The 12,547-nt window shown below is 42.6% G+C and overlaps 1 protein-coding gene across 1 annotated transcript in view; it reads left to right on the top strand.

Moving 5' to 3' along the window:
* SEMA3A (semaphorin 3A) overlaps window positions 1–12,547 on the top strand; it is a 170,427-nt gene that overhangs the window by 13,636 nt on the left and 144,244 nt on the right. The window contains exons 2-3 of the mRNA XM_048499799.1: window positions 3,961–4,118; window positions 10,717–10,779. Of these exons, the coding sequence (XP_048355756.1) occupies window positions 3,961–4,118; window positions 10,717–10,779 (221 nt within the window). The remainder of the gene's footprint in view (window positions 1–3,960; window positions 4,119–10,716; window positions 10,780–12,547) is intronic.

Raw genomic sequence — 12,547 nt, 5'->3', positions numbered from 1 at the left:
CGCCAGGCATTTGGCCAGCCGGGGTAACATCGGATATTCACTATAAATAATATCTGACCTCCTGTGGGCGCAGGGAAGAGAGGGAAGGGAAACAAAACAGATAATTCTGATGCCATCAATGAAATATGTTTTAATTTTCTGTGCAGGTGGAATGTTTTAGTGACTTTGGTAGTTATTGTTTTAATGTATTCATTGATCTGAACCACCCTGAGCCCTTTCGGGGAGGGCGGTATATAAATTGAATAAATAAATAAAAATAAAATAGTGCACACTGGCACCAATAACATTAGGAAATATAGTTGTGTGGTTGTGAAGAGGAAATGTAGGTTACTAAGCAAAAGACTAAAGGCCAGGACCTCCAGAATTCTTAGAACTGCTACCTGTTCCATGCATAGTTGAACAACCCCCCACCCTTAATTTTAAATATTTGCTGATGGGCTCTGAATTGGCTGGGGATGAGATTGGAAGAGATCTTGAAAACGTAGTGGTAGGTTTCATGAAAATGTCACCAGAGTCAGCACCTGTAGAGAAACAGACCAACTCTGTGCTAGAAATGATTTACAAAGGAGATTAAAAATAAAACAGTCAATATTGCAATTACCCTATACAAAAATATGATGCAGCTTTATTTGGAATACTTTGTGCAATTCTGTTTGCCGTGTCTCAAAAAGGATATTGCAGAACTGGAAAAAGTAAAAAAGGAGGGCAGCCAAGATTAAGAAAGTCTGGAGCATCTGGGATTTTTCAGCCTAGAGAAAGGTTGGCAAAAGGGAGACATGATAGGGATTTATAAAAATAAGAATGGTCTGATACGGAAGGTCTTCTAGTTCCATGCTGGATTTGGAGTCCAGGCAGCACTTAAATTGGCAAAGTTGGATTCAGCCTTTTTCTCATACGGGCCGGCTTCAAGATTTTGTAGGCTCTGGGCAAGAGCTATAAGTAGCCCCTCTTTTCCATTTTGGGTCTCTGTTAGGAAGAAAGGCAAGGAATAAATGAAGTAAATAAACAAATAAAAAAACCCTGAGTGGGAAGTTAGAAAAACTATAGTGACTTGATCAAAGATTATACAGCGAGTCTAGATCAAGGCTGAGTGATGAATGTTTAAAACCTAGCCTTAAAGGTCCATGTCTAACAAGTGGTGCTCACTAATCACTGTAGATAAACTACTGAACAGTGTTTTGTTACAACATGGAAGAGAATGTAATTGCATGGCATACTATTCACATATTGAATGTAAAAATTAGATCTCATGGGATGTGCTGATTCATTAAAAACATTAAACAGAACAATATAAAATTGCAAAATTTATTAGAACTAAAATTTAAAAAATGAATTTTGAATTTAATTCACTCAGTAGCTCCGAGCCATCTCAGCTCTGATCCTTTCCGCACAGGCCAGGGGTAGAGCGAGGGGGAACTGAGCGTGGGGAACTTGTGCACCCTGTGCCTCTGCTGCAGCGCCGCCCACCCCTGCCCCAGAATGCCCCTGGAATGCCCCGGCATGCCCCCGCCATTCCCCCACCACTCCCCACCAGTGGTGGGATCCAAAAATTTTAATAACAGGTTCCGATGGTGGTGGGATTCAAACAGTGGTGCCGCCGCACGCACGCACGCACCTCCAGTCCCTATTGGGCAGGGAAGTTGCGTTAGTAACCCCTTCTCAGCACTCAGAAAAAATTAGTAACCACTTCTAGAGAAGTGGTGAGAACTGGTTGGATCCCACCTCTGCTCCCCGCATCAGGGCACACCTGGGGCATCAATAAACATGAGTGTAGGATGCTAAAAATCTCGTTTGGGGGAGGACTTTCACAGATCCCACCCCCAAAATGCGTCTGCCCTGTATTATTTTCCCCAAACCAGGTTTTTTAAAAATGCTAAACAAGTGAATCTTTTAAAAAATCCTGGGTTGCAGCCACTTGCGAGCTAACAGCCAGGCAGGAGGCACTTTCCCCCCTCCCTTTTCCTTTTAAAAACATTTTCAGCTTGCATCTGCGTAGCTACACAGGTGCAGATGATCGTATCATGGGACATTGGCATGGCTGTGGTGGTTCATTTGTGCAGGCCTGCATAGCTACTCATGTGTGGGAAGTAATTTTTTAAAAAATAGATGCATCCCCATGTAAAGGCGCAACAGTAACTCAGATTGTTTCCATGGGCTCTAATCACTGCATGTGAACACAAAAACAGGAAAATGGGTTCCTTTATCCTGACTACAACCCATTATACAGTTGCTGTACGGAAGGGGCCTCTGTAACCGTTTCCCCACTTAAAAAAAAAAAAGCTAAGGCAAACCGGTCTCACTTGAACCACTGCTTTTCAGCGCGAGTTCGTGCACCCTACCGCAGCTTGTGCCTTCCAAAAGCTTCGCTGTCTTCCGCAGCGTCAGAAATGCGGGTCTCTTTTCTGATTGGCTGGAGCCCCACTGTGGCCTGATTGGACGGTAGCGTCCATGTCACTAGAAGCAGCAGCCTGCGCTCTACGAGGGTTTTTCCTAAAGACGCTCTTGCAAACAGAAGTGGGAATGATGTGTGCTAGCGGGGTTGAAGAGCTCAAGAATTGGGGTGGCTGCGCTGCCGCCACCGCCACCGCTGTGGGGAGTGCCGCTGGACTGCGGATTACTTGCTGTTAGTAGCCCGCATCAAACAGGGAGCAGGGAAACCGCCTATGTCAGCTTTTCATTATCAATGGTATAGGTGGAGATATTGAATTCCTGGTCTGGAATGATAGACTCCAGAGTGGAATGATAGCCCCTGGGAGTAGCAGAAGTGTTCTGGGCATGGAATGAAAGAGCACAGACTGGAATGATAGTGGCTGTCATTCCAGGCCCAGAGTACTTCTGCTACTCCCAGAGACCAATCCCTGTACTCTGGGACCCTTCATTCTATGGTCCCCCTTCATTCAATGTCCAGAATAGTTCTGCTACTTCTGGGGACCATCATTCTTCTCTGACAGCTGTCATTTCTCTCTCAGAGCAGTCTATTTGGGTCCTGGAGGTGACCTTCTTCCCCATGTTCAGCAGAAGCCACCACTATCAGTGGGCCCACTAGCAACTCTCGTTGGTCCATTGATGCTCTCCTATGATTATTCATGGTGCTGGTCCTGCATATAGGGTAGGATTACCAGACCTCCCTGGGTGCTGGCGGGGGATGCGGAGGGAAAGTCATGAGATCCAGACTGGGAAACTCCTGGATATTTGGGGACAGAGCCTAGGAAGGATAGGGACCTCAGGGGTACAGTGCCATATACTCTACCCTCCAAAGCATCCATTTTCTCCAGAGGAACTGATCTATGTAATCTGGAGTTGAGCTGTAATTCTGGGGTATCCCCAGGTTCCACCTGGAGACTCATCCCTAATACAGCCTCCTTGCAAAGGATGCTGTACAGACAACTCTTACTATTCTTTTTCATATCTCATTAAAGAAATATCATTATATACTACTCTGTGTTTTATTTATCTCGTTTCTTGTGCTCTCCCACTGGCTTTTTCTCACAAAGAACGAATGCTTCACAGGATATACCAAAGAGCCATTAACACTTGTTCTTAAGGCTGCTTTCATGCTGTCAGAGTCAAAGCTGTTTGGATCTTTTAATCCTGAGTGTTTCTTCTGTGGTACTCTCTTTTCATTCTGGTTTTTTTGAACATTTATAACATAACTTCTGCAAATCAAGTTTAAAGCTTGTGTTCTTTTGAACACCCCGGTGGGCATATTGCTACAGAGTCTGTACCATTAGCACACATGGCGGGGGAGTTTTAAATTTCCTTGCTTCCTAGAACTCTAAATGGGTGCAGATGTGGCAAAATGCACCATAACATGTGCAGATGCTACAGACGACCATCGATGGTACCTTGAACTTTTCCCCCTATTTTTTTTCTCACTGTGAAAGAATTGTTAAAATGATTCCATGGTGCTCTACTTAATTCATGAAATTAACCAGGTTCTTCTTGTCTCTTATTCCACAGAAATGTTTGACTCAAACAATCTAGTCACTTTCAGTGGTCTGGCCAATAGCTCCAGTTACCACACGTTTCTTTTGGATGAGGAGAGGAGTCGACTCTTCGTTGGAGCAAAGGATCACATATTTTCTTTCAACCTAGTCAACATCAAGGAGTATAAAAAGGTAATGTGAAAACTTTCATAACTTTTCAAATTGGCTGGCTGTTCTGGGTTTTCTGGGCTGTGTGGCTATGGTCTGGGAGTCTTTTCTCCTAACAGTTTGCCCCCATCTATGGCTGACATCTTCAGAGGCAAAATGTTAGGAGGTCAAATGTTGGGAGCAAAAACTACCAAACCCAGAAAACTGCCCAGAAAACCTGCAACAGTCAGTGGATTCCAGTCATGAAAGCCTTCAACAGTACATTTTCAAATTGACTTTTCATCAAGTTAGAGGAGAGCAGACAACTTCTTCAGCTGTTGACCTCAAGTTGTCCAGCCATGTCTTGATGTTCCACTCCAGGCCATAGGTTAGGTCAGGCAGGACAAGATACCTCCTTGGCTTCCTTCCCACGAGTGTTCACTGTTGTAAACTTAGAAAATTGGTGTTTGGAGAAAAAACCTAGGCTAGCATCCTGGATAGCTAATTTTCTATGTGAATGAATTTTTTATACAGAAGAACTTCAATTCCTTGGAGTTCCAGTGTCCAGCCTTAAGTGGCATATCCTAGACCAGGGGTAGGGAACCTGCGGCTCTCCAGATGTTCAGGAACTACAATTCCCATCAGCCCCTACCAGCATGGCCAATTGGCCATGCTGACAGAGGCTGATGGGAATTGTAGTTCCTGAACATCTGGAGAGCCGCAGGTTCCCTACCCCTGTCCTAGACACAGGTGGTCCATTCAACCTACACTTGAGAAGGATGTGGGCCTGGACAGGATCTAATTTTTGCCAGGGCTGGAACATCTCAAGCAATGATAGATATAAGAGCCTGTGAGTCTATTCCAAACCAGTGTGGTGTAGTGGTTAAGAACAGTGAACTCTCATCTGGAGAAACAAGTTTGATTCCCCACTCCTCCATATGAAGTCTACTGGTTGACCTTGGGCTAGTCACAGTTCTCTCTGAACTTTCTCAGTCCCACCTACCATACAAGATGTCTGTTGTGAGGAGAGGAAAGGAAAGAATTTGTAAGCTACTTTGAGACTTCTTACAGGAGAGAAAGGCAGGTTATAAATCCAAACTCCTCCTCCTCTCCTTCTAGTGCATTTCCCTTATTCCTAAATAACTACAGTGACTTCTCTCAGGCCTTTTCTGCACAGCAGAAAGGGCGCCTCTCCACTGGCAGAAATTATGCCGGTGGAGGGGAAGGGGCCATCCCCCCCACTCACCTCATCCTCCAGTGTCGGTCTGAAGGGCTTCAGGGACACACCCATGCTACCCTCCAACCTCCAGGGGTCAGAGGACAGCTTGGATGGGCCTCAGCAGCCCTCCAGACCGACGCTGGAGGATGAGGTGAGTGGGGGGGGGACGGGAAAGCAGCGCCTTCGGCGCAGTGCGTTTTGCACCACGCCGATGGAAAAGGCAGCGCTTTCCAAAAACCTCCCTCGGAAAGGGAGGTGGAAAGCGGTGCCTTCATGCCGCTCGGGGCCGCACAGGACGGCACTGCTGTGTTGCAGCAGCGCTGCCTGTGCAAACAGCTGCCATGGGACTGGTGTTTTTCTGTCCCTGGGCTGCTGTTTTTGGCCCCGTGTAATTTGGCTTCTGAATTAGTGCATTGTGAAGCAAATTTAGAAGTTTCTTATTGGGTGATATATGTGATTTTTCTTTCATTAAAATATTTATAAATAATTATGTTGGCTCAAGGCAGCTTCATGAAATGTGAAAAACAATTTTTATAAACTGAAGTGAAATTTCACTAGGAAAATCTAATATTCTTAGTTTTGGTGACAGCTTTGTGCCCTGTGAAATATTTGCTTGGATCACCCGATATACTAAAAAAACAATTCTTTCCTTCCAATGGCCAGGAACGTAAAATAATGGGGATTTAACCTAAAATTGGATACTTCTGGTAAAAAATCCATTAAGAGCCAGTAATGTGCCCCTAAAGGCACAGAAGACTTTATGTATTCACTTAAATCTGCTTAGTGTCTCTTGTTTCAATTAAGCTATACTTATTTATATGTAAGTATCTCAGCTGGAGTGATTTGTGGATTAGAGACAACAAGCTGGGGACTATGAGGACTCGCATGGTAGAGAAATCTACATCCCTCTCTCCTAGGTGCTCACTTTCCCTCCTTTTCCTTCAGTATCACTTGGGCTGCATTCTCCCTGTCCTGCCTCTGCTTCTGTTCAGCCCCCAAAACTTCGCTCTCCACAATCACTCTCCTTACTGATCTTTCAGTGCTGAATTCCATGGAGGAAACATTTATTTCCTGCATAAAAATATTTTATTTGTGTTTAGAGAAGAAGGAAGAAGCTGGTAACATGGCGGGGGGGGGGCATGAACAGCAGTGTGAGGAGTGGGAAGGGTGGGACTAGGCAGGCTGGCTGTGGGCAGAGGGAAGATGTCTGGGGCAAAACTGTGCTCACTGGAAAATCTCCGCACTCTGGTGGTGAAGTAAAATTAAACTGGTGCTACAAGTGGTCTCACTTGCTGCAGGGAGACTACAAAGTGAAAGTGGGGCTGAAGGAAAAACATCCATACAAGAAATCTTGCTGCAGCAGATATTGCCCCCATCGTGCTTTGTGCATAATCAGCAAATGACTCAATAAGGATTGGTTCTCATGTTGTGACCCCCACATGGGCGGGGTACTGAAAGCAACTGTGTGGGGGGGGTGCTGTTGCTACATAGAGGCTATAATATTTGTTTACCATCTTGCCTTAGCTAATAGAAAGGGCAGACTCCCCCCTGTGGAAACAGTGCCAGCTTCCTTCTGCATGGAAGCTTTTGGCCCCATAGCAACTGCCATCTGTTAGTTTCTCTTGACGTTTGAATGGACAGTTTTAATATTCAGTTGCTAAACAAACTCAGGGTGTTTGAGAAGAGAAGGATATGGACAGGTAAGATTCAGAGCCCTTGTAGCAATCTCTCCCTTCTTGACCTTGGCTCCTTCCATGCACTGCTGTCCATAAAATATAATAGATGGTACACAAATAGAGGGATGACAGATTGGGAAGAGAACTTTGCTCAAGACATGTGTTTGGCTAGAAATGACGGCCTTAAATTAGAAACTGATGTATGTTTCAGCCATGTTCTTCAGTGCACATGTGTGTGTTTTTAAACTCAAAGGTCATTTGTCATTTTTTTTCCCTAATGAGCATGTGATATACCCTAAAATGCAGCTAAAATATAGCAATTTTACTTTGTTTGGACCAAATACTGCAATATGTGTGTGTCTGGAAGATGGAGAGAATTAATTACAAACTCTATGAACAAAAGAAACTTAACTTCAGTTTTGGTGAGGTTATTTCTTGCTTCATGTTGCTTTTTGGCCTGTTAACTTCCATGAGTGGCAGTCATAAATATGTTGGGACTTTTACTATGAAAGAAGACAAGAGTATTCCTTTGTATTCTCTAAGGATAAGGATCAGAATGAAGCAGAGTGTTTTCTATTCTCTTTAGAACAAGCATAAAGGAAACTGTTATTTATTTGGATTCTCTGTGGGATTTATAGTATAACGCAGAAAACATCTGGAATTTTTTTAAAGTGCTACTATGATAGAAAAATGTTTTCTGAGATTGAGAGATTTTGGGGCTGAGTCACACAATTCTAGACCATTTCTAGATATGTACAACAACTTGTAGCCTTTGATGGAAATAAGAGCATAAGAACCCTTCAGAATTGGACCATTAAGCCAGAATCCCTTTCCAGCAGCTGTTAACCAAATGCACCCAGGAAGCCCAGAAGCAGGAGATGAAAGCAAGAGCTGTTCCTTGCTGTTCCTTGTGAGGAAGTGCCCTCCATTCTAAAATTCATGCCCATATTAGTGGGGCTACATTCTGTCCACAAGTCAGAACACAGTTACAAGCTGCATTTTTTCCCTACCATCAAAATGGTCTCCCCCTCGCCTCCTTCTTGTTGCTCTTTACTCTATTAAATGAGATCCATAAAGGTCTTGGAATTTTTAATATTTAATATTAGAGTTTTAGAAACCATCTATGTTTTAAATTATTATTTAATATACAATTTTATTGTTTTATATGTTGGTAGCTGTTCTGAGTCCACAAGGGGAAGGGTGGCCCATGAATGAATGAATGAATGAATGAATGAATGAATGAATGAATGAATAGTTGGCAAAAATGAGGAAGCCAATGGATGAGCCATCAATCTCAAATACATAGTACTTTAATGCTAACATATGCTAATGACTGGCTGAAGCAGTAGCTTTACTCTCTCACACCTTGCTAGTGTGTCGCAACTCAAGAAAGAGAGAGGGGAATAGCCTACTGGCTGAAAGGTATCCTCTTCCTTGTATTTTGAATGTTCTAAGGTTAATCTTTGTAACCCCACCACACCCATTCAGTTTTACAATCTGAAGTGCAAGCTACCCGGGGGGGGGGCGGGGGGGGCATGGATAAGCTTGTCTTCCCTGGACTGTGATAACATGGCTTGTGTGAAGTTGCAGTAGATCATAGACCAAAGCAGGAGGCATGGCAACTAGACGGAGCATCTAAATAGCAGCACAGATCCACAGTAGATCTGTCTAGCAGGAGTCAATAGTGGCAGTGGTTGTTATCCAGTTTTGTTTTGTTTTATGATACCTGCCCTGGGAGTAAGATAAAAAGGTAGAATCACCAAGCAGAGACTTGGGACAGCCACAGGGTTTTCTGTCCTCCTGGGGACCAGCCCAAAGAAACAGGGGGTTTGCAATCCTCAGCATCTAACCCTTTTCTGCTTCTGAATACTACATCTTTTTTTCTTGTTTGGTGATCCTGGCTGTTGATAGGCTTGCACGCCATGAACTAGTCCAGTCTTTTAATGTCCTCAGTGCTAGTGACAATCACATCACACAGCGGCAAATCACAATAGGGGAGCCTGAATGAGCATTTGGAAATCTGCATTCAGTTGACTACTCATGCAGAGACCTCTTGCATGTGTGAATTGTCTTACTGACCAGAGTGAAGGGCAATTGCATTATCTCTCCATCACTCTGATTTGCTTGTTCATTCACCATCTCAGCATCTCTGAAACCAGAAAAAAAGCCTTTTGAGAGCATTCTTGCTCATGAAACTTTCAGGCCAAAAGTCTGAATCCAAGAACTTTGTCATAGATATTCAGATTTCAGAACTTAAAAATTAGAACTACCTTTGAATTGTTTAATTAAATTTATCCTAAATTCATTACAATGTTCCATATTTTACCCAATAAAATTTCCTGTTTCATCATGAAACAGTTTTTAAAAAGTCATGAAGCCATTCATACTGCATTATCTGTGGCTCCTAACTGAAGCGTATCCTGGCATTTTTTGGAGATCATATTTTCTTCTTGATGTGACGCCTAAAAGCTTTCTGAAAGACCTAAATTATTCACTAAGAGGGTCTTTGGGCTTTTACGGTCAAAAATGAAACAGATGTTCCAGAAGGACCCGGAACGAAAATAATCTCAGGTGAAATTGAAGATCTGTTTAGAATGATTGGCACAAATGCATTGGCCATTGAAAGAGAATAGCTACGTAGCCATACCCAGTACCCTAGTTCAGAGAGACCGGCCTGATAACCTCTAAGTGTTCCAAGTCAGGACAGAAAATGGCCAGCACTGTTGCATCCCCTTTGTCTGGAGGGCTGCCTGAACATTTGGTAGCATTCCAGTTGATATTTACTTACTTATTTATTTATTTATTTAGGATATATATCCCATCCTATCCCTGAAGGAAATAGATCCATTGAAGACATGTCTGTGAGCTCATGGGGTACCATAGTACAAATCTGGGGAAAGCTGTTCCCTCCCTTGGTTTGTTTGTTTTCGCTTGTGACATACTGCATTCTGGACCATTTTTATATCAGTGATGGACAGATGCATAGTTAAGAGTTGTCCTGGACCCAGAACAAGAGTTTGGGGGGACAACTTGAGAATTCTATTTGGCAGCTGAAAGAGACCTTTAAAATGTGAGAGTTTTTAACTGTTGAAGCTGACAGTTGAGTCTGGAGGCTGGAATGAGAAACACGTTTGTTGTGGATTAAGAAAGATCCTGTGTGTGAAATGAGGAGCGATTTGAAAGTCCTTCCCTAAGGAAAATAGCACCTATATGAAGGGGGTGATTCCTAACCAGTTCTAAAGAGAATAACTCTGAAGAGAAGGGGGTGATCCCTAAGCAGTTTTAAGGAAGAAAACTGGAGGAAAGTGTGTATTTGTTCCTAACTCCACCAACTTGAGAACTATAGTTTCAAGAAGCTTATGATTATCAAGCAATGATTATCAAGTGAAATCTGTCTCAAAACTTATACAAAGTATAAACACCTGTCACTCCTTTGAACCACATCTATAAAATATCACTTGTTTTTTAAACATCCTAAGTTTCCTCATTCTTGTTTTATCAGCCAGGTTTATTTTCTGAAACTTTCTGGCTACCCTGACTTTTCCATTCACCCTAAAAGAGACAAATAAAACAGCTTTGAGTTTTTATTTCAGTCATTAAAACAAAAAGACTTCTATCATAAAATCAAAAAAGCATTTTACTCAGAAATGTTGAGATCATTGTATACAAATGGCGAGGAGCGTTGTATACAATTTCAAATCGTTGAAGCACAAAATGACTTTAAGCAATGTTTATTTTACCTCTTTAGATTGTCTGGCCCGTCTCTCCTGCCCATAGGGATGAATGCAAGTGGGCTGGAAAAGATATTCTGGTAAGTGACAATATTTATAGTTTTTTTCATCCCACCCCTTCTTTTATACAGCTAGTCAATATTTCATGAACGTTCATCTTTTTAAATTTTAAAGCATGGTGTTTCCCCCTTAAGAATTCTTCAGGACAGCTTTAGTCATGGTTAGCTTATTCTTTTTCCCTGTGTAAACCTGTATGTGGGGGTAGGTTTACACGTAAAGGAATGAGTACATAATTGTCCCCTTATTTAAGGGCTCTTACAAGTTTGACCTCATTTCTGTAATGACTGAGGTCCTCAATTTGCAGTGAGCACTGAATAGACAGACCATTGTGAACGCAACAAGCCTCATTAATGTCAAGAAGTTGCCTTGAAGGCCTCCCGGGTCTTCCCTGACAAGAACACATTGATTCCTAAGTGATGTTAATCCCCCCCTCCCATTATGTTTCTTTTTAAAAAAAAGAAGAGAAAAAGAAAACAGTTATTTTATGCATACATTCATTTGCAAGGGCTCCCCTTCATCCATGCTCTTTCCCCCTCCTGTATAATCCAACTGTTGGATAGAAATCAGACTGAAAATAGTAACAGTATTGACTGAGGGGGGGGGGGGGGAGAAGAGACATGAAACACTTATTAACCACAAGGAAAATGAATACATTCTGCATAGGCCAAAGGGGAAATCACTGTGCTTACAATTGCAGAAAAGAAAGAGGAGTTTGCCCCCAAGTGTATCTACCCGAGGCTTCATATTTAGAAATAGTTCACTAAAATATTCATAATGGCAGCTGTTGCTGGTCTGTATACTAATGCTGTATCAGGTCATAAGTTCAAAAAGGTTCACTAAACTTATCTTAGTCCCTAATGGACAGTTTGCTGTCTTTATATTTTAAACTCCTCACTAGTGAGTTGATTTATGTCAGAATTAAAACAGAAAGAGGCACGATTTACTTGTGTGGAAGCCAAAGAACCGACTCGTCGCATACAAGATCAAAACATCTTCTGTAAGACTAATGTAGGTAGGAGGTAGGAGGCCTGAGGCTGATAACAACAGCATCATCTAGCTTGTTATCTGTCTCAGGGCCAAACCGTGTCAATGGGTCTGACCCAGGAATGTTGCCACCATTTTTGAGGTGAATTCAGGACATTTAAAAATGCTGCACTATTAGAGGCTTAAAAAATTGAACTAGAATGTAATGATACTGGAAAAATGAATGAATAGCAGATATATGTAAACTTCACAGTAACAATCATGTTTGATTTTATTACAATGCATTTTTTTAAAAAAAATAATTGCTGGATCCCGGCAGGAAAAGATGCTCTTGTTCCTCCCTCCCTGCTTTTTCAAAAGCTGTTTCAGTTCCTGGAATGGTGTGGGAGTGAAGAAGATCACCAGGTCCCACTGCACTGCTGGCCTGATCAGGATTGAGCCATCACAACATTTTAAAATGGTCCATGTTCACCTGTAAAATATTGGTAGGGTCCATGGGTGGGAATACGGATGCCATAATGTCTCGTTTGGCCCTCCCACTAATAAAACTAACTCGTAAAAAACCCACATAGAGCCAGCAAACATTTTTAAACCAATTGTGTCAGGAAAATGGATCAGAAGTTTTGAACTTTTCCAGTGTTTCAAGAAGACCCACATGGTCTAATAAACATTCGGTTCTAAAACTCCCCCTCCGCCAAAGTCTTATAATGCCCTCAGGGATGTTGTTCCGAAGTGTGGGAGCAGCTGTGGGGTTCAGACCGTCTCCTCCTGTATGACTGCTTGGAGCAGGAGGAGAGGAAAGCA

Source organism: Sphaerodactylus townsendi, linkage group LG06 (genome assembly GCF_021028975.2).
Source record: "Sphaerodactylus townsendi isolate TG3544 linkage group LG06, MPM_Stown_v2.3, whole genome shotgun sequence".
Classification (NCBI taxonomy): Eukaryota; Metazoa; Chordata; class Lepidosauria; order Squamata; family Sphaerodactylidae; genus Sphaerodactylus; species Sphaerodactylus townsendi.
This window is presented reverse-complemented; position numbering and strand designations above follow the sequence as displayed.